Source organism: Hyaena hyaena, unplaced genomic scaffold, assembly GCF_003009895.1.
Source record: "Hyaena hyaena isolate Hyena2069 unplaced genomic scaffold, ASM300989v1 scaffold_113, whole genome shotgun sequence".
Classification (NCBI taxonomy): Eukaryota; Metazoa; Chordata; class Mammalia; order Carnivora; family Hyaenidae; genus Hyaena; species Hyaena hyaena.
In genome coordinates, this window is record NW_024080745.1 from 3,563,971 (window position 1) to 3,583,603 (window position 19,633).

The 19,633-nt window shown below is 38.6% G+C and overlaps 1 protein-coding gene across 1 annotated transcript in view; it reads left to right on the forward strand.

Moving 5' to 3' along the window:
- The window catches only part of CFAP54 (cilia and flagella associated protein 54), a 287,452-nt gene that overhangs the window by 155,779 nt on the left and 112,040 nt on the right, over positions 1-19,633 (forward strand). The window contains exons 40-46 of the mRNA XM_039236623.1: positions 4,399-4,551; positions 6,306-6,500; positions 8,657-8,744; positions 9,047-9,256; positions 12,131-12,197; positions 14,552-14,734; positions 17,090-17,176. Of these exons, the coding sequence (XP_039092554.1) occupies positions 4,399-4,551; positions 6,306-6,500; positions 8,657-8,744; positions 9,047-9,256; positions 12,131-12,197; positions 14,552-14,734; positions 17,090-17,176 (983 nt within the window). The remainder of the gene's footprint in view (positions 1-4,398; positions 4,552-6,305; positions 6,501-8,656; positions 8,745-9,046; positions 9,257-12,130; positions 12,198-14,551; positions 14,735-17,089; positions 17,177-19,633) is intronic.

The window sequence follows — 19,633 nt, forward strand, 5'->3', positions numbered from 1 at the left end:
GGATGTGAAGAAGTGAGAAAACCTCACTTTATAGATTATTTTTTGTATGGATGAGTAACTTGCCTGCTTGTTAAGCTTCACAGGGGAGATGACTCTATGAATATGCCTTTTATTGTAGCTGTTTTTGCATCCTGCCTAGGATCTGTTTCTTGAGTTTTGACCTTATTGGTATTTAAGCTATCTCTGACAGGATTCTTCAGTTTTCAGGTATGTTGGAATTTTAACCCTTTGGCAGGTGTGTTTTATTACTGCCTCTGGAGCATTTGGGTTGATAAGATCTTATGTGTAGAAAACAGCCTGATCTTGTATCAGTCCCTGGGATTATTCTTTGGTGGACCCATCTCTCAGGAGTCATTGGTGCTTCTGTTTTGATGAGTACATCAGTACAATAAGAGACACAGCAATTCTTTTTTTTTTTTTCTCCATCCTCTTCCTCTTCCTCTCCTCTTCTTTTTTTCTTTCTCCTTCTTACCCACCCTCCTCCTTCTTCCCTCCTTCTCCTTCTTTTTCTTCTAACCTATTTCAAACTGTTTAGTTTATTGGTGCCTTTGAAATGGGTTCCTGAATTATTCATGCAAGTCTTCAGAGAGGAACTCCCACTTGAGACTGAGAAGTAAGGACAGGCCTCTGAAGCTAATGATGTGTCTTCATTGCTTTCCCTAGTTATCACATGTGGATAGCACAGAAACACCAGCAGCACCCTAGTTAGACTACAAGAGAAAAGGTTTTCTAGGGCTCAAAAAAGGAAAAACAAAACAAACCAAAGTGAAATGTAATTTAGGAAAAAAACCAAGGAGGAATGATTATAAGCAGATATTTGATTAAAAGTGGCAGGATGATTTTATTGAGGCCTCGCATTTTAAAGATTGCAGACATCTTCTGTTCCTCCTGTCCTGATTGCCCCTGGATACCGGCATGCCTTTGTGAATTTTTACTCCATAATGAAAGCTCCATGAGAGCAGGGCATGTATTTGTTTTGTTCATTGTATCTCTTCAGTGACTGGCAGAGTGCCTACTACTGGTAAGTGCTCAATACAGATTTTAAAAATACATGACTAACAGAATGGTCTGTTGAATGCTTACTCCCTGTCAGGCACTGTGCTGGACATTTGACACAGCTTAAAACAGTAATACTCAGAGGTAAATATTATCATCCCGATTTTAACAGAGATTGAAAAGTAAGGCCTAGAGGAAGTAACTGTCTCAAAATCATACATGAGAGCTTACAGCTTCCACCTTTTCCTTTGCTTTCTTAACTTCTTTCCTGGAAAGTTCTTCCCTTTCAGTCTCTAAGGAGAAGAAGATAAAAGCCAAGCTCATGAATTTTTGTAGGAAAAACATAGAATAGGAGTCTTATCATCTTTACGGTGTTGTGTGTAAGCGTGGGAGTCAGAGGAGTTGGGGCATGCTTTGTCTGGATCATACAAGACTGTGCATGGGTAGAGGAGTGGGGAACTGAGGGAACAAAATGGTGGGCACAGGACAAAGTGGACAAGAGGGTGAAATTGGTAGGGTAGAAGAGAGCTCCTGGGGAGTTAAGAAGAACGTCTGTCACCTAAGTGTCAGATTCTCTTAAATGTGTGGTAGGCAAGAAGAGTGAACTTCTGGGGACAAGTGGATCTCTAAATGTGGCCATGTACCTGGTTTGACCCGAATCTCTAGGATTTCTAGACATTTCTATCTACTTTGTAGTAGATTGAAAGATATCTCTATGGCCATAGAATGTAACTATACTACTAATTCCTTCAGGACCTCCCTGGGTTCACAAGGATCCCAGGCTTTGACTCTCATTAACTTTTCCTTAGGCTTATTTATGTCCTATTCTCAAAGGTTTCTGTACAAATTAGCAGCCCTCAAATCTGGGTCATTGCCAGTTACCCAGGATTTGCTGCCCCTTGCCAAACTATCTGGAAGAGGCACTGGACTTGAACAGACACTGGACTGGACTTGAGAGACAACAGTGGTTGTCTCTCATCTCTTCTATGGGCTTAAAACAAGTTGATGCCCTCAAGTTTACTTTTCCTCCCTTAGTGTGAGTAATATCTATCCCTACTAATTTTTAAGGTGTTAGGAGAATCAACTGAGATTAAGATCCACATAAGTGATTATTAATCCCAGCCATTTAGCTTCGGAAACTTGTCATTCATGCATTTAACAAAAATTTATCAAGCACATATCATATAGTAGGCCCTATTTTAGGTCTGGGTTGATAGCAGTAGACAAAATGGACAAAGATCCCTGAACTCATGGAACTTGCATTCTAGTGTCAGGAGACAATCAATAAACAAACAAAACACATCAGTAGATGATGAATGCAGTGGGGGGAAAAGAAATGGGGAGATTAGGATCACCATTTTAAATAGGGTGATCAAGGAAGGCCTCCTGAGAAATTAACAGTTAAGCAATAACCTTAAGGAGCTGAGGAAGCAAGACATGGGGATATCTGAGGGAAGAATGTTCTAGACCAACATGAACTGCTGGGTGGGGTCTACAGAAAATCCCTTTGGATTGCTTCAATATTTTTCCACTGAGGTAGGAAGCAAGGTCATTGACCTGGAATCAGGTCAGTGGACAGGGGACAAGGGGAGAGGTAATTCCCACCTTTTTTCTTTGCCACAAAGCCAATTAGCCACTCTTTGGTCACTTCTAACATTGGAATGTTCCCTGTGTCCCTCCCTCATTCCCACTGCTACCATCTTAGTTGAATTCAAATCACAATATCTGTGTTGTAGGTTCAGAGTCTCTCAGCTACCAACCTTCATCTTTCTCCTCCTCCTCCTCCTTCTCCTTTTTACAGCACTATAGGTATTTTTATTGAAAAATGTCTGCACTTAGGAAGGACAAGCTGGCATTGAAACAGTGGCAGCAACAGGCTGGGCCCTGGGAGGTGATGTTCTACAGCCTGCTGGCTTTGGCTTACTAGTAGCAACCACCAGGCAGGCTGCCACCAACCTCTTTCTATTATTGCAGTCTTCTAACTCTTCCTAAAGTACCAATCTCTGTACCAATTGAGCTGTCCTGCTCAATACCCTTTCTGCACTCCCTATTAGAAAGGATGAAGGCGACTTACTGAGAGAGGGCTTCAGGACTCCAGAAAACCCCTCTTTGTTCAATATGACTGGTCATGTCATCTCACTATGCCCTGACTCACCATCCAGACGCCTGCTTCCATACCTCTCCTTGCACAGACTAGTTCTGTGACCCAGGAGAAGCCACCTGACTTTCTGTGCCTTATTTCCCTCCTCTGTAAAATGAGGATATTATGGTACATACCTTTTAGGGTTGTTTTTAGGATTTGATGAAACTATCAAAGTAAATTATATACGAGAGTTCCTGGTATAGTATAAGTGCTCAGTTGACCTCAGCTATTCTTGTTCTAACTACCTCAACCCCTTTGCCTCCTTCTTCCTAATCAAATCTTCGCTCTCCTCTAAGACACAACTGGCGTATCTTCTCTCACAAGAAGTCTTTCTTGCACATCTTTTCCTCTCTATGCTGATCTCTCTTCTCTTTCCCTCGTTTTGGCAGAAATGTTTGGTTTGTTTAACCAGAAACTCCCTGTAAATATGAGTTTAATACTCCAGGTCCAGAATGCTCCATCTCTTCAGCTAGACTGTGAACTCTCAAGAGCAAAGGTTGTGGCTCTAAGCCTCTTGTGGCCCAGCTCCCTTGCAAGTTGCTGAACTATCAAGTCCTCAGGTTTTATAAGGGCCATTCACCTGTTCAACTTGTTGAAGAAGTAAATTCCTTTGTTATTTTATCAGAAGCTTGTATTCCTTCTTTCTTATATGCTCATTTTACGGTATATGGCCAAAAATCTGCAGCCTGGTTCTTGGCACCATCACTTCTCTGGGGACCTCGTGGCAATTCTCCGCCAACACCTCCTCTTTCTGGCCATCTTTCAGGACCGTTTTTAGTTCCATTCCCTTTTATGGCCTCATCAACCTTCCCTCTGCACCCTCCAATATTAGAAGCCTGTCTTGCCTTCTCTTAAGAGAGCACTTACCCATCCAAGCTTCTTTGTTTCCTCCTTTCGTCTCTTTCCCAAGGCACCTCTGCTTTGAAGAGGCTGCTGAAAAGGAGTAGATTATTTCATCTTTTATGATCAGCAAAAGAAAAAGTAGGAGGCTTCATAAGGAAAATTGGCAAGATCTAAAGTTATTTGCATTTCATAGGAATCAAAAGTTTTCTAAGTTTTTTCTTTTTTTTTTTTTAAAGAACTTTCAAATATGCCACAAAAATGTGATCTGAACGTTGAAACACCTGCTGCAGACCTGGGGCTTTGAATTTAGCGGCTTTAGTTTGGGACCAAGACATTCTCTGAATTAGAAAGTCTTTTGCTACTAGTCGGCTTGCTGCGACATTTCATCCCCCCTGGTACCCTTCTCTTTCTTTCAGAATACAGCCACGCCAAAGAGCTTGTCTGTGTGCCCGTGGACGTGGCAGACACTTTGCGATGTTTTAGACAGACCTTGGAGAAATCCAAATATGATAACAGATCAATCCGACATAGCAGAAAATTGCTTGCGTTATTCCTTGCACAGACACAAGGTAAAATACTTGCTCTGTATCCCTTGCTCTTTATTTATGGGGGAATGCTGGAATGCTAGCTTGTGGCTCTACCAAATTGTGCCATAGACACCTCCTTTCCCCACTTACATACCCACTCCCTGCTGCCCCTCACTTTCTTCCTCTTGTCTCGTGGGTCACATCTTCTCCCTCACACACTTTATTCCTAACCAAAGATTGTCTCAATCATCTGCTTTCATGCTTTCTGGGAAACTAGCATACTCCTTTGAATAGATCCAAGAGGAGTATTAATCAATTTTTTGATTCTGTACATCTATGTTCTTACCCTTCTCTCTGCAAGTATGGTTCTATAGTGTTTAAAAAATTTTTTTTCATAAGTAGATGAATTGATTCATACTGAATTAACTAGAGCCTTTTACCAAAACCCTACTTTACCAGTGTCAAGGAAATAGATGCCTTTCAATATAAGCATCAATAAGATTTCTTATTAATACCATAGATTTTGATCTTAGGGATTTTTTTTTAGCTCAAAACAAGATATTCACTGTCATTTGTTACATCACATTTATTTGTTTCCTGCCTTCTTAACATGTATTGATTTGTGAACCCAATCAAAGCAGGGTTTTGAGTGATTAACTGGTAATCCCATAGGGGAAGAATGTACTCAAATTTAGGTGGGGAAAAATCTTGACTTATATATGTTTGGGTTATTAAAAATGTGTTAAAAATCCTAATATATGTTTACAATTCTTGGCTGTCCAAATTTGTTGGAATAATAAAAATAAGCTTCAAGAATAAACTTAAATTGATAAATTTAAAATAATTATATTTTCAAGTTATTAAAAATAGATTTAAATGTATACCTAACATGCTAATATTTATTGAACTGATCTTTCAGAAATTTTTTTTTTACAATCACTGACAAAAGTTTTTCTTATGTATGTATATATGTATGTATGTGTTTTTTGTCGCTGCCCCTGCTGCCCCCCTAAAAGCACTTGCTATAGCACGTGCCCACAGGTTTTGGTTGTACTGTCTACAGACTCATATTAAATCAGCTCTCCATATCATGTTTCCAATTTTTTCAATTATGGCACCTATTAATAATGGCTAGGTTCATGAATAAAAACAAGCAAATACAATTCCTAAGAGTGGATTAGACCTGTTCACCCTGAACCTCACCTGGTATTAATTCTTAGCAGTTTATCCCCAGTCCTCGGGCTACAGACTTCAAACTCCACATCAGCTTCTCTTTCTCTGCAGCTTTCAACTACTTCCTCTGGAATAGTTTTCCTTTTTTCCTGTGTGTTCTCTGATCTTATAAAGAGACCAATTCTTTCCCATTTTCCCCCCTTAGGTCAGAACTAACTATGTGTTCCTTCTATCCCAGAGGTCTCTACCCCAGAGGCAAAGTAACATCTTACTGTTGGAAGCTCTCAAAAAAAAGGCAAACCCAAACCATGTAACTTCCACCAATCCCCACGAGAAGCAAAGCATTTTCTCAACATCTCTTTCTGGCACACTGCCCCTCCGTAGTTTTCTTTACAAAATAACATGAGCAAGGAACCCATCCATACATACCTGCACTCCTCAGAAATGATATTAGATACTAAATTTAAGGAGGCAATGTCCCTCAAACTGAAAAGAAGTCTCACGTATATACAAAATTTTTCCTTTTCTTTCCCTGTCCATTTCTTCTACCTTTTCCCTCCTCATCACCTTCCCTCCTGTCTCCTTTTTAAATTTCTTTTTTAAATTTTTTTTCATGAATTTAGGAGATAAAGGAGGAATAAACAGTGCAAAATTTACCACTGGAAAGGTGGAGTTTTGCCTGGGGACAGAAGAGATGCATCTGCCAACACCCCCTGACCTCTCTCAGGAACATTTTAGAGTTTTCAGTTCAGTGGAGAAAAGTAAACTTCCCAATTCGCAACTCGGACTCGTAATTTCCTCTTATTATGAAACTATTGGTAAGATTAATTTGTTGTATCTTCATTTTCAGTGTGATCTCTTGCATTCATGTTGAGATTGCATTTGGGCCTGAAATGCTACCTTTAAAAGTCAGATGAGAGAGGGGCGCCTGGGTGGCTCAGTTGGTGAGGCTTCCGACTTCAGCTTGTGATTTCAAGCCCTGAGATGGGCTCTGTGCTGACAGCTCAGAGCCTGGAGCCTGCTTTGGATTCTCTCTCTGTGTGTGTATCTCTCTCTCTACCCTCCCCTCTTCATGCTCTGTTTCCCTGTTTCTCAAAAGTAAATAAACAGTAACAAAAATTTAAAAATAAGAGAAGTCAGATAAGAGAGCTTGACTATGTTTGAGTCTTGTAGACAGTGATAGAGCAGTGTCTTCCAGTCCCTCCCTTCCTCACTTTCCCCACCTGGCTGTCACCATGGTGAGATGCGAGGCCACTCTTCTACTCATCCCCCTTTGACTGAATCTGTGAACTGCTTTTTGGAATGTGACTGCTGTTGTGTTTTGTTGCTCTGCCCTAGTTGATCCCGTTTTCTTTGTCTTTCTTCTTGGTTTGGCTTTGCTACAAATTCAGCAGTATATACTCAATCCATGTCGTAGGCCCAACGTCCCTCTCCCCCCTTTTTATAACAGACATTTAGTAATTCCCCCCTTACCCCCTGGAGGAAATGTATATTTAATATAGTGTTTTTATACATGTTATTTAAAACAATAAATAAACATAAAATAAAGGGTAAACAATATTATTTTCTAATAAAAGTATCCGTTTGTGGCTCTTAAGTGCTCAGCCACTCAAAAGTATAGTGAAGCAATCAGATTCTCATATCCTGTGCTGTTGAATTACCATAAATGTTATAGCTACAAATGCAGACTGATATAGGTTTATTGTATTGATGATGCAAGTACTATCAGCATTGTCAATTTTGGTGACAGTGATTTTCTAAAATGGCAAATAAATGCAGGCACACTATAAAACAAAGCGCTATAGTGAGTGGTTGCATTTCTGGAAAATTTAGAGCATTTTGAAATCATACAAAAATGACCTATTTTATGTGTAAAATGAAGTTAGAGGTTAGACTCAGACAATTTATATACAGGCTTCTTGCCTTTTCTTCTTCTAAACATTTATTTATTTTTGAGAGAGAGAGAGAGAGAGAGAGCCACAGAGCATGAGCAGGGGAGGGGCAGAGAGAGAGGGAGACGCAGAATCTGAAGCAGACTCCAGGCTCTGAGCTGTCAGCACAGAGCCTGATGCAGGCCTTGAACTCACAAACCATGAGATCATGACTTGAACTGAAGTTGGACACTTAACTGACTGAACCACCCAGACACCCCCTCACCTTTTTCTTAATTGTGGGGGAAAGTTCTGTGCATTACAGGCAGTCCAGTGTCTCTGTTCTTCACCTACAAAATGCCATGAGATGTCCATGAGATGTGTGACAACTAATAAAACCTTCCTCAGATTTCTAAAACACCCCGTAGGAGACAGTACTGCCCTCGTTAACAACCATTGCCATGTTGGTTGGGTTTTGTTTTGCTTTGTTTTTGCTAGACATCTCTGAATTTTATCAGAGATGTATGCATTTATCATAACCCTCTCCCTCTACCAAATTCAGATGCTACTAAAGATGTGCTTTTTTTCTGCACTTGGGTAAAGGGAAAATCTGATGTGCTGTGATCTTGTCACATCCCTGCTTAAAAACAAACCCTTCGAGGCTTCCCATCTGCTATAGAATAACATCCACATTTTTCCACCACGCATTCAGACGCCTCCATATAATCCTACTACTATCTCCTTCTTCACACTCCCAAGAAAACCAGAGTCCAGCCACCCACATCATTTCCATATACACCCCACCCTTTCTCCTTTGCACGCCTCTTCTGAATTTCTCTTTTCCACCACTTTCACCTGCCTGACTCTTGTTCCACTTTCTCCATGTTTCCTTTCTCTTAGATCCTATCTCTCATTCCAACATGTAAATAGGATATCATTTGCTCTCTTTCTGCAAATGGATCATGAGATATGTAAAGGCAGTATTAGCTTGCAGTTCACTTATCTCCAGTTAAGGAATGATGCAGTTTAAAATATTCTTGAGACTGTAAGGAAGATATTTCCTAGGAACTGACCTTTGTTCTTTTACTTGATTAAAAATACAGATGTTCTCCAAGCCTCTAATCAAAGAAGTCTAAAGGTTCAGGCATTGCATGAACTGGGAAGCCTTCTCATCTTTGCCAAAAAGAAAAGGTAGATTTTGGGGAGTCAGTAGAACAAGGGAAAATTTTGTTTGGTTGTTTGAAAACATTTATAATTATTGTGAAAAAATCCTGTATTTCATGAATTTTAGTTTTTCGACTATATCCCATTGCTACATTTTATTCTTCAAATGCTACCTGAGAGAAAAAGTTACAAGTGTAAATGGTATAGATTCATTCTCTAGCATTTTAATTAAAATGCTTCTTCAGTGCATTTGCTTTCTCTTTTGGAAGATAGATTTAATGACATAGATCTCAGAAAGCATATTGTTTAATGCTCTGTTTCTCTTTTAGGACTGCTTTTAAATGTTGGTGCCAAGCCCTTGATGATATATTCAGAAAACAAGATGTGCTGCATACATGGAAAGAGTTTGGTACCTCACTCACCAATGCTACCAACAGTCATTTACCTCCAGGTTCCAAAGATTACAGTGAGGAATTTCTGTCAAATGTTGGCATTTGGGGATGTTTGCAAGGAGCGGTCATATCAGCAAAGATAGCTCAGTGAGTGTGACAATAGAGCAAGCTTCCTTTTGTGGGGTGCCCATCTGTCCATGTAGAGCTCCATGCCTCAGACACATGGGACTAGTGGAGAGCTATGTCCATACCATGCAAAGTTATACACTTTACTTATTTGTGATATGTATTATCTATGGACATCTCTTCTTCCTATAACCCCCACTCGCCATGTGGGCATCACATGGACACAAATCTTTGCTTTTCACCCATGTATCCTGAGTGTCTAGCATGGAGTTGACATTTAATAACTATTTGTGGAGTGAACGATTGAGCGAGTGAACAGTTGGTATGGGATCAAAACCAACAGTGTGGAGGCAGGCTGACTTGGGCCTAATTCAAGAGCCCCCGCCTAACACTGGCACCCTTGGCTTGCTCCTCATTCTCTCTGAGCCTCAGTGTTCTCATCTGTAAACTGGTGGCAAGAATTACATGACATACTGTATTAGTTCGCTAGGGTTGCCATAACAAAGAACCAGTTTGTGGGCAATTCATTGTCTCATAGTTTTGGAGGCTTGAATTCTTAGGTCACGATGTTGGCAGAGTTGGCTTCTTCCCAGGGCTCTCTCCCTGCTTGTAGCTGGTGGTCTTCTCACAGTGTCCTTACATTGCCCTCCTCTATGCATGTCTGTATCCTAATCTTCTCTTCTTACAAGGATGTCAGTCATGCTGGATTAGGGCCCACCCCAATGACCTCATCATAACCTCATTACCTCTTTATTTTAATTTTATTTTTTTATAGTTTATTTGTTTTTGAGACAGAGAGAGACAGAACATGAGTGGAGGAGGGGCAGAGAGAGAGGGGGACACAGAATCTGAAACAGGGTCCAAGCTCTGAGCTGTCCCCACAGAGTCTGATACGGCACTCGAACCCATGAGCCATGAGATCATGACCTGAGCCAAAGTCGGATGCTTAACTGACTGAGCCACCCAGGCCTCCCCCCACCCCAATTACCTCTTTAAAGACCCTATCTTCAAGAACAGTCACATTCTGAGGTTATTGGGGGTTAGGACTCCAACATATGAATTTGGAAAGGGGGCACATAATTTAGTTCATAACACATACTATATAAGTTTCCTAATTCTGTAACAAATTATCACAAAACTAGTGGCTTAAAACAACACAGATTTGTTTTCTCACAGTTATGGGGGTTAGAAGTCTTTTTTTTTTAATTTTTTAAATTTTTTATTTTTTAAAAATTTTTTAAATTTTTATTTATTTCTAGGAAAGAGAGAGAGACAGCGTGAGCAGGGGAGGATCAGAGAGAGAGGGAGTCACAGAATGAAACAGGCTCCAGGCTCTGAGCTGGCTGTCAGCACAGAGCCTGACACGGGGCTCAAACCCACGAACCGCAAGATCATGACCTAAGCGAAAGTCAGACACTTAACCGACTAAGCCACCCAGGCATCCCGGGGGGTTAGAAGTCTTAAAATCAGTATATTGGTAGGGCTATGCTGTTCTCTGAAGGCTCTGGAGAAGAATCTGGTTCCTAATTTTTTCCAGCTTCTGGAAGCCTCCTCCCCCCCTCAGCTCACAGCTCCATCTTCTTTCTTCAGGATCAACAGCCTATTATCTTCTTTCTCCCTCCCTCTTTCTCTCTGACCTCTGTTTCTGTGTTTGTCTCTCCTTCTGTAACTCTGACTCTCCTGCCTTTCTCTCATAAGGACCATTGAGATTACACTGAGCCCAACCTTAGTTTTAATCACCTCTGCAGTCTTTTTTTATTTAGGGCCAATATAAGGTCAATTTTATTAGTTTCTTTTAATTTAAATTTGAATTAGCTAATAGTGTAATATTGGTTTCAGAAGTAGAATTCAGTGATTCATCACTTACGTATAACACTCAGTGCTCATCAAAATGCCCTTTTTAATATCCATCACCCATCTAGCCCATCTCCCACCCACCTCCCTCCAGAAACCCTCAGTTTGTTCTTTATCATTAAGAGTCTCTTGTGGTTTCTTTCCTTCCTTTCTCTTTCCCCCTTACTTACCATATGTTCATCTGTTTTGTTTCTTAAATTCCATATATGAGTGAAATCACAGGAGATTTGTCATTTTCTGATTGACTTATTTCTGCCATGTAAAGCACATATTCATATATCTGGGAGATTAGGACATGGATCTCTTTGACAGGGGTGGGGAGTATTATTCAGTCTACCACAGATAACACATAACATATATGAAAGTCATCACAGTGTCTTACACCTACTTAGCACTGACAATATTTTAAATACTTGAGTAATGTGAGAAATTTTAAAAGTATGGAAGGAGTAGAGGTACGGTTTTCTTTCACCTCTGCAGTTACATTTTTTTAAAAAAATGTTTTATTTATTTCTGAGAGAGAGACAGCATGAGAAGGGGAGGGTCAGTGAGAGAGGGAGACAGAATCCGAAACAGGCTCTGAGCTAGCTGTCAGCACAGAGCCTGACGTGGGGCCTGAACCCACAAACCGTGAGATCATGACCTGAGCCGAAGTCGGATGCTTAACTGACTGAGCCACTCAGGCGCCCCTGCAGTTACATTTTTAGCTCATCTATAGGGTACGGTGGGGGAAAACATGCATGGTACTCAGACTTACGGAGAAAATTTAAAAAGTTCTATATATAGAAAAAAATCCAGAAGGAAATTAGCCAAAATGTTACCAATAATCATGTTTAGGTGTTAGGATTATTGGCGATATTTCATTTATATATATATATGTATTTTTTTCTGTATTCTACACCTTAGATGAGAGTGTAGCACTCTTAGAATCAAAAAGACTATTTTAATTTTGGAAAATCTGTGACTATTAGAGATGTATTTAGATAAAACTATTATTTGAAATTGTCCTATGAATCCATTTCTTTTCTTATACTTATTTAGGTTTATTAAGATCTCAGAGGTTGACGAGAGAACCAACTGTTGCATTTTGTCTGCATTACTCTTTCAGGTAACACTTTATGTATAGCTTTCTGTGGTAATGACTATTCAGTAGGAAAAAAAATGCAGTGGTTTATCATATTCATAAAACTCACAGGTAGGAAAATAGTGAGGGACCTTGATGAAATAGCATAAGCCCGTCTTTCCTTCACTGGCTAAACCCCTGTGGCACTTTCACCTTGAATACTCAGCAGGGTCTGTTTCTCCTTTAGACTCCAGAAGAAGTTTTGCAGATAGGGAAACTGAGTTTCTCATCATTAGTAAGACTGTGTTGCTAGTGAGCTGCAAAGCCTGTCTGTTTGACTCCAAATGGTTGCCTTAGGTTACCTCATCTCTAAACTTTTACTTGATTGCATGATGTGAAGTATACCATATAATGAAAGCAAGAAATAAGTTGAAGACTACAGAACTATAGTGTTGGCAGCTCTTAGAATTTTGGTTTGACTTCATTGAAGAAGAAAGAAACTTTTATCTGAAATACAAGACATTTTGAGATGCAGGGATGTAGCCAGGGGCCTTTGCAATCTACTAAAGGTTCTGTTTACTTTGAAGGGTGGACACCCTTGTTCTGTGTATCAGAGGAGTCTGATAGCGTATGCAGTCTGGGTAGATGAGATCTCTGAAAAGCCTTCTCTGAATGTGAGGCCAGACTTTTCAGTTTTCTTATGCTCCAAGCACCTCTTACCTACGCTTTACAAGGAGGAAGAGGCAGGTGTGCAAAGAGAACGATAATCTGATACTGACTCCTTATGTACTGCTTGTTCTTGAAGAGAATGCTGTTTGTGTTGTAGAAAATAAACAATTGGAAAAATTATATTTTTGCTTACTGTGGACATAGTTTTTCAGTAATACTATACCTATAATGAAAACGGGTGGCATTTATTTTAAAAACCTGTTATTTTTTTATGACTTTAAAACAGATTTGTAAAAGTAAAAACTTAACCAACTGTGTAGTATTTTAGAGTAGGTTCCTGATAAATTTAATGAACAATCTGGTTAAAATTCTTTTCTGATATATACATTAAAATAATTTCATAAAGCATTTGTCATCATTTAATCTTAATTATTTAAGGTAACATGAGAAGCATTCCTAACTGTAAAATTCAATTTTGTGTACCAATCTTGTTTCCCAGCATCAAATACAATGTTGGTCATATAAATTACCTAAGACATACTGGTGAAATTAGACAACTCATCTTTCTTTTTCCTTTTTTTTTTCTTTCATAGTTTATTGTCAAGTTGGATTCCATATAACATCCAGTGCTCATCCCAACAACTGCCCCCCTCCATGCCCATCTCCCCCCTTCCCCTCTCCCCCACCTCCAACAGTCCTCAGTTTGTTCTCAGTATTCAAGAGTCTCTCACGGTTTGCCTCCCTCCCTCTTTCCAACTATTTCCCTTTCTCCTCCCCCATGGTCATCCGTTAAGTTTCTCCTAATCCTCCTATAAGTGAAAGCACATGGTATCTTTCTTTCTCTGCCTGACTTATTTTCCTCAGCATGACACTCCTCAAGTTCCATCCACTTTGCTACACATGGCCAGATTTCATTCTTTCTCATTGCCGTGTAGTATTCCATTGTACAGATAAACGACCTCTTCTTGATCTATTCGTGTGGAGGTTCCTCAAAAAATTAACAATAGAACTCCCTATGACCCAGCAATAGCACTGCTAGGAATTTACACAAGGGATACAGGAGTGCTGATGCATAGGAGCACATGCACCCCAATGTTCATAGCAGCAGTTTCAACAATAGCCAAGTCATGCAAAGAGCCTAAGTGTCCATCAACAGACAACTCATCTTTTTGCTTAATTCAGTTAGAAGTTCAGAATTACCTCTGCTTAATTTAGACTTTTGAAATAATTTATCTCCTCTACTTATAAGTTAGTATAGTGGAAAGAACATAGATATTTTAATTTAAATAAGTGTCACTTTGAATCTTCTTTCTGCTGCCATTAGCTGTGTGAGCTCAAATAAGTTCATTGTTTAAGCCTCCATTATATCATTTGTGAGGTAATAACCCTTCCTTGTAGGGGTAAGGTAAATGAGGAGTAAATGAGGTAGTATTTATAAAGAATTTACCAATAGTGGCCAACACAAAACTGACCTCAACAAATGATAGTATAATGATAATTTCTTCTGAAAATAATAAGTATCCAACTACCATGGAATTTTAAAGGCCCGTCTTGAATGATAAAAGCATTTGGAACCATAACGGTGATAATAACAATAACTACCATTTATTACCAGGTAGTCTGCTAGGCATATGCTAAGCACTTTAGGAAGTAATCCATGTGCTTATCTTTCTATTTCCGTGTCGCACATGCAATTTATTGCTCTTTGTTTCACCTGTTTTCATTTTCAGGGTTTGCTCAGAACCACACTTCCACACCCCAAAGCTGAACGTTGCTATGCTCAGTATGAAATCACTCAGCTTCTGCCAGGCATTGAACTCTTCTCGGACAGATACAGGGCTGACATTTGCTCTGTAGTTGCAAGTCTGTATTATGTCATACGTGAACTGCACTTTGCTAAGCAAAATCTAATAGTAAGTAATTTGTAAATTCAACAAATCTTAATTCACTGTGGTATTTTTGCCTTATACTCTATGCTATTCAAATTTTGCTAATTTGGTTCTCTTGTTTAACTCTTTAACTCTATATTCAGAATGCTAACTTGTAGCTCAAAATAAGATATATTAATTAATATTCCTTCTTTGACATCATTGTTTGCATTACATTTTGGATACAAAGTCAACGTCTGTTGGGTTTTATTCTCATTTTACTCTATTATTTTATCTCCCCCACCGCCTTAAGACATTTGGGGAAATTGATTTAGAATGTTTCACTGGTCTCAACAGAGCAATCTAGTGCATATGTAACTCACTGCATTAGTCATTACAGACCTATCAGTACCAAAGCTGTGAGTATTTCTTTGTTGAGATAAGTTGATCTTTGTGTCTCTTCTCTCTGTCAAGGGTACATCTAACTGAACAACTGTGAACTGAACAGATTCCAACTGTGAAATAAAAGACAAATACTTCTTTATATTCTAAGACATTCAAAACCCTCATGGAATTCTTTTTTCCTTTGGGTAAATAAGTCACAGTAGAGATCATATATTTGAAATTCGTTGCATTTAAAAAATAAGTTAGTATGTTCTACCTGTTAGTCATTTTATATTTTTCTCTTTTATTTCATCTTTCTGATTTTCTTTTATGTTCTTTCCTATACTTTTGTGTCTTTCCCTTACCATGGTTTGCTTCTTAATGCCTATTCTTTCTCTTTTTCTCATTCTTTCCTTTTCTTCCCTAATTTTCATACCTACTTTCTTTTTTACGCCATGTATTGTGTTCTATGCTCTTGTTCTAAATTCATTCTTTCTCCTTGTAGTAAAAAGATTTATTGCCCCCTAATATGAGTTATTAAATTATAAAGCCATGTAATAAAGTGAAGAGATTGATAAATGCTTTTAACACTTGGCATATTTGTCAAGAAATTGTTTATTAGAAAAAGATAACAAAATGGTGCTACTCTCATTGTTAAGGGGATTTGTTTCTGGATTTAGAAAATAGTTCTATCCCCTGGGTAACCTTTAGCTGCCTAGTCATATTCATATATAATACATATCACTGCATTGGAAAAGAAATGAGACTTTTTTTCTCTGAAGCTTAAGAAATTGAGAACATTTTTCTGAATAATTGAGCAATTGGCAGCAATAAAGTGGTGTGTTTTTATTTCTCACTAAAGAAAAGAAACAACCTCAAAGGTAATAGCCAACTCTTATTGTTTTGTGCTGCATTAATTATAGAAAAAGATATTGTGTTATGTTTGTTGTGCATAATTGTAAAAAAAATGTATTATGTTTGAAATCATTTAAGACCAGTTCTAAACCATTTAAAAGGCTGTTGCTATTAGCAGCTGCCAGTTGACTGACAATTAGAGGTTCCTTAGCTGAACTTTCACCATGTTAACAGTTTGTATTTGTATTACACTACCCTCCAGAAGAAGCCCAGTGGGTAAAGAGAATGCTGTCACATATAAAACTTGCTACGAGACCTTTTGCTGTGGAATTATGGGAAATAGTTTGCTAAATAATGGAGATCTCAAAAGTCCTCCTTGTTCTATCTCCCTTCAGTGGGGGAAGGAACCAGTTGTAAAACTTCAGTTTTCAGTTGATATCAGAAGCTGTTCAGAAGTCTAGGCAAAAATCTGTCCCTTCAGCATCTGCCTCTACCCGGATGGTGGCTGGATCAACTGAAATATTGGTAGTTTGTAAGCTTTCACCCATACCCATGAGATTTCAAGAGGAGTTGAACTTTGGGCTTAATTCTAGGCAAATAAAAATATTATGTGAAGAGTAAGCTTGGGTAATCAGTAGAATATATGCTCTGTGAAAGCAAGGACTGGTTAGGTTTTGTTGTCATGCAACAGTGCTGACAAATAATGGGCATGCTATAAAACACTTTTTTGCTGATAGAGATATTCCAGTTGAAGACAAATAGCAGCAGCCATTGAAATGAATGAGTTGGGGACATGGGTGAAAGTTCCTTTGCTTTAAATTTTGAAGTTATTTGATACCTTATTTGCTAGAATGTTTCTCCAGGCCTCAGTGATTCGTATACATGTTAATTTTTTTCAAGGAGGATAATTGGTTGGATTTTCACTTTCCCATGCTTAAAGAGATTTGAAACTTGGGTTTTGGGTAAGTTCGCATAAAATTATGAAGCTTATGCTAGGCAGATCGTTTCACTTACACCAAATAGTAGAGGGTCCTAGGATGACAGAATCAATTGCTGTTTTAAATAGCATCTCCTACATTAATATTTGGCTACATTTTATTGTTAGGTTGTTGACTTGATAAAACATGTTCTAAATCAAAAAATGTTTTTTACCATTGGTAGATTCTGCCTCTCCTTGCATTGTATCAGTTTTTTGTTTCTGGGGTTTGCCAAGACCTAGTCAGAAATCTGGAAGCAAGAATCCTCAAGGTATGTCATGAACTTTTAAGATATCTCATATCCTTGAACTCTAAAGATATTTTCATAAATGAATTTCATTCTAATACTCATAATAATAAGCTGGTAATAATATGGTGTACTTACACAAAAAAGCTTGCCCATTATTATAATAAAGCATATGAGAGAGCTAGTTAGAATAGTTAGATCGTTTTATGCTTGGGCCACAGTGAAGTGAGGAAGAGCTATACATGAGAAAAAGGCACACCCAACATCACTCAGCCTGGAAATCACCACTTGTGAAATGTTGGTTTCTGGGTGGATGCTAATGAGTCAGTTTTCTAAAGTTTCTGTGAATTTTTTGCCAAGGATCTTTATGTATATCATGATATGTGAGAAGTTTTCATTACATATTGAAATGACAAATAACAAATGGCAATTGAAATGACAGAACACACAGATGCTGAGTTATCACTAATTCATTCTGTAATGTAGAAGTCAGGTGAGGCTCTCTGCCCTCCAGATTCATATGCAGTTGGCTTCAGGCCCCTGTGGAGTGGGAACTTCAAGCACCTCATTTTCTCTGCCCATTTTCCTGTTAGCTGTGGTCATAGTCTCCCACTTCTGTCAAATCCATTTTGTACATGTATCACCTCAACATCCAGCAGATTTGCTCCCTGTTCTATATCTCCTCGTCTTGACTTGAATTCAGCCCTAATTCATGTTTTACACACACACACACACACACACACACACACACACACACACTCCACTTACTCACACATAAACATGCACAACACAGTCACCCAAGGCCTGTCTTTTCGTATTGGACTTAGTAAAAATTTGGAACACAGGAAAATTTAAGTTGAGGCAAGAAGAAACAATTATTAAAATAGAATATTTGGCATGTCTGAGTTTAAAATATTTCTTAGCCAACAACTCATGCTTTCCCCTCTCATCCCATGGCTTAATCAGCTGTGTGCTGGTAAATGTTTCACACCTCACTCTATAAAAAAAAGCCCTGATGTGTAACATTTTCAGTTTCCATGGTGCAGATATTCCCACTACAGCTGATTTCAGACTACCAACAGGGCATTACTGAATGTGGAGCTGAGACAAGACGTGCACAATTTCCTCTTATCCTTGGGAGTAAACGGGTTCCAACACACCACTGGCTTACCCCTCCTCCTCCCTTTTCAGAAATACCTTCTACCCTTCTTCCACAAAGCTTTCTCATTTTATAATGAAAGAAAATTAGACTTTCCTTTGAACTCCTCTCTCTGTATGGATCCTGTCTCTAGGCCTGTGTTTTCAGATGCAAATAGTCAACTGCATTCTATTTCTAAATAAAGACAATACCTTCCATAAGAGGAATTCTGGTACTAACTATTAAGAGAATATATTTTAACTCAGGAATAAATGATTTTTTATCAGCATGAAAATTTCTGGATCACTCTTTCTGACCTAGTAAACTCTTAAGAGTTTGCCTGCTTTTGATTTCCAATGACACCATTTTTAAAAAGCTGCATATAGCCTTTATCTCTCTCTTTTTTAAGACAGTGCTCTTTTCAAAATTGCAAAATTCTTCAGATTAGGGTCTGTATCTTATTCATCTTTTATTTTCCTATTGTGTATTGAGTAACAAATTCATATATTGATATTTAGTAAATAATTATTGAATTGAACTTAAAATCTACAGATATTTATCAAGGGCCTACTGTCCATACATTTTAGTGTTTAGTGGGAACTCAACTGGAAGATACATGGTAAACATTTATTGCTTTATCTCTGAAACAGCATTTATTGAGTATCACCTATATAAAAGCACCATGTTAGTAACTCTGATCAAAGAGATGTAATCCATGATTCTTGCTTATAAGGAAGTGAAAATAGGGAAGGGAGATAGAATGTGTATACAAAACAATGTAATGTGCATCTGCCCATTGATCATTTCCAAACTGTCTTCTGGAGTTTGAAAGAGGGAAAATGGCTTTGAGTCTCTTGGTTTTACTAAGATTTAGTGAAGAAAGCAGAAGTAACTCAGCGGGAGAGAGAAAGAAGGGAACATTCTTTGCAGACAACAATGTGAAAGATATGGAGATAAGACAGCATTGATGCTAAGAGAGCAATGATGGTTGACTGAAGCCAGAGAGGAGGTTTTGAGTAGGGAGAAGGTCATATGAGAATACCAGAGGTGCATGTTGTGGTCCATGCTGTCGATGACTGGGGCCCAGTCCTGACTTCCAAACCGAGGCATAATGTGGAGGCTGAGCAGTGAGAGAAATGAGGAGAATATGAAAACTAAGTAACAGTTTTATTCTGGTCTGTCATTTAGAAGTAAGAGAAGCATGAAAGGGTTACAGTGACCATTAGTAATGTGTCAGAAGAAAATCCAGAGAGGCAACTGAAAGATAGAATCTGGAGCTAAGTTTTTGATTAGTAAGTTTGTGTTTTATTGGATTGTTAGCACTTGGAAATTTTTTGTACTAG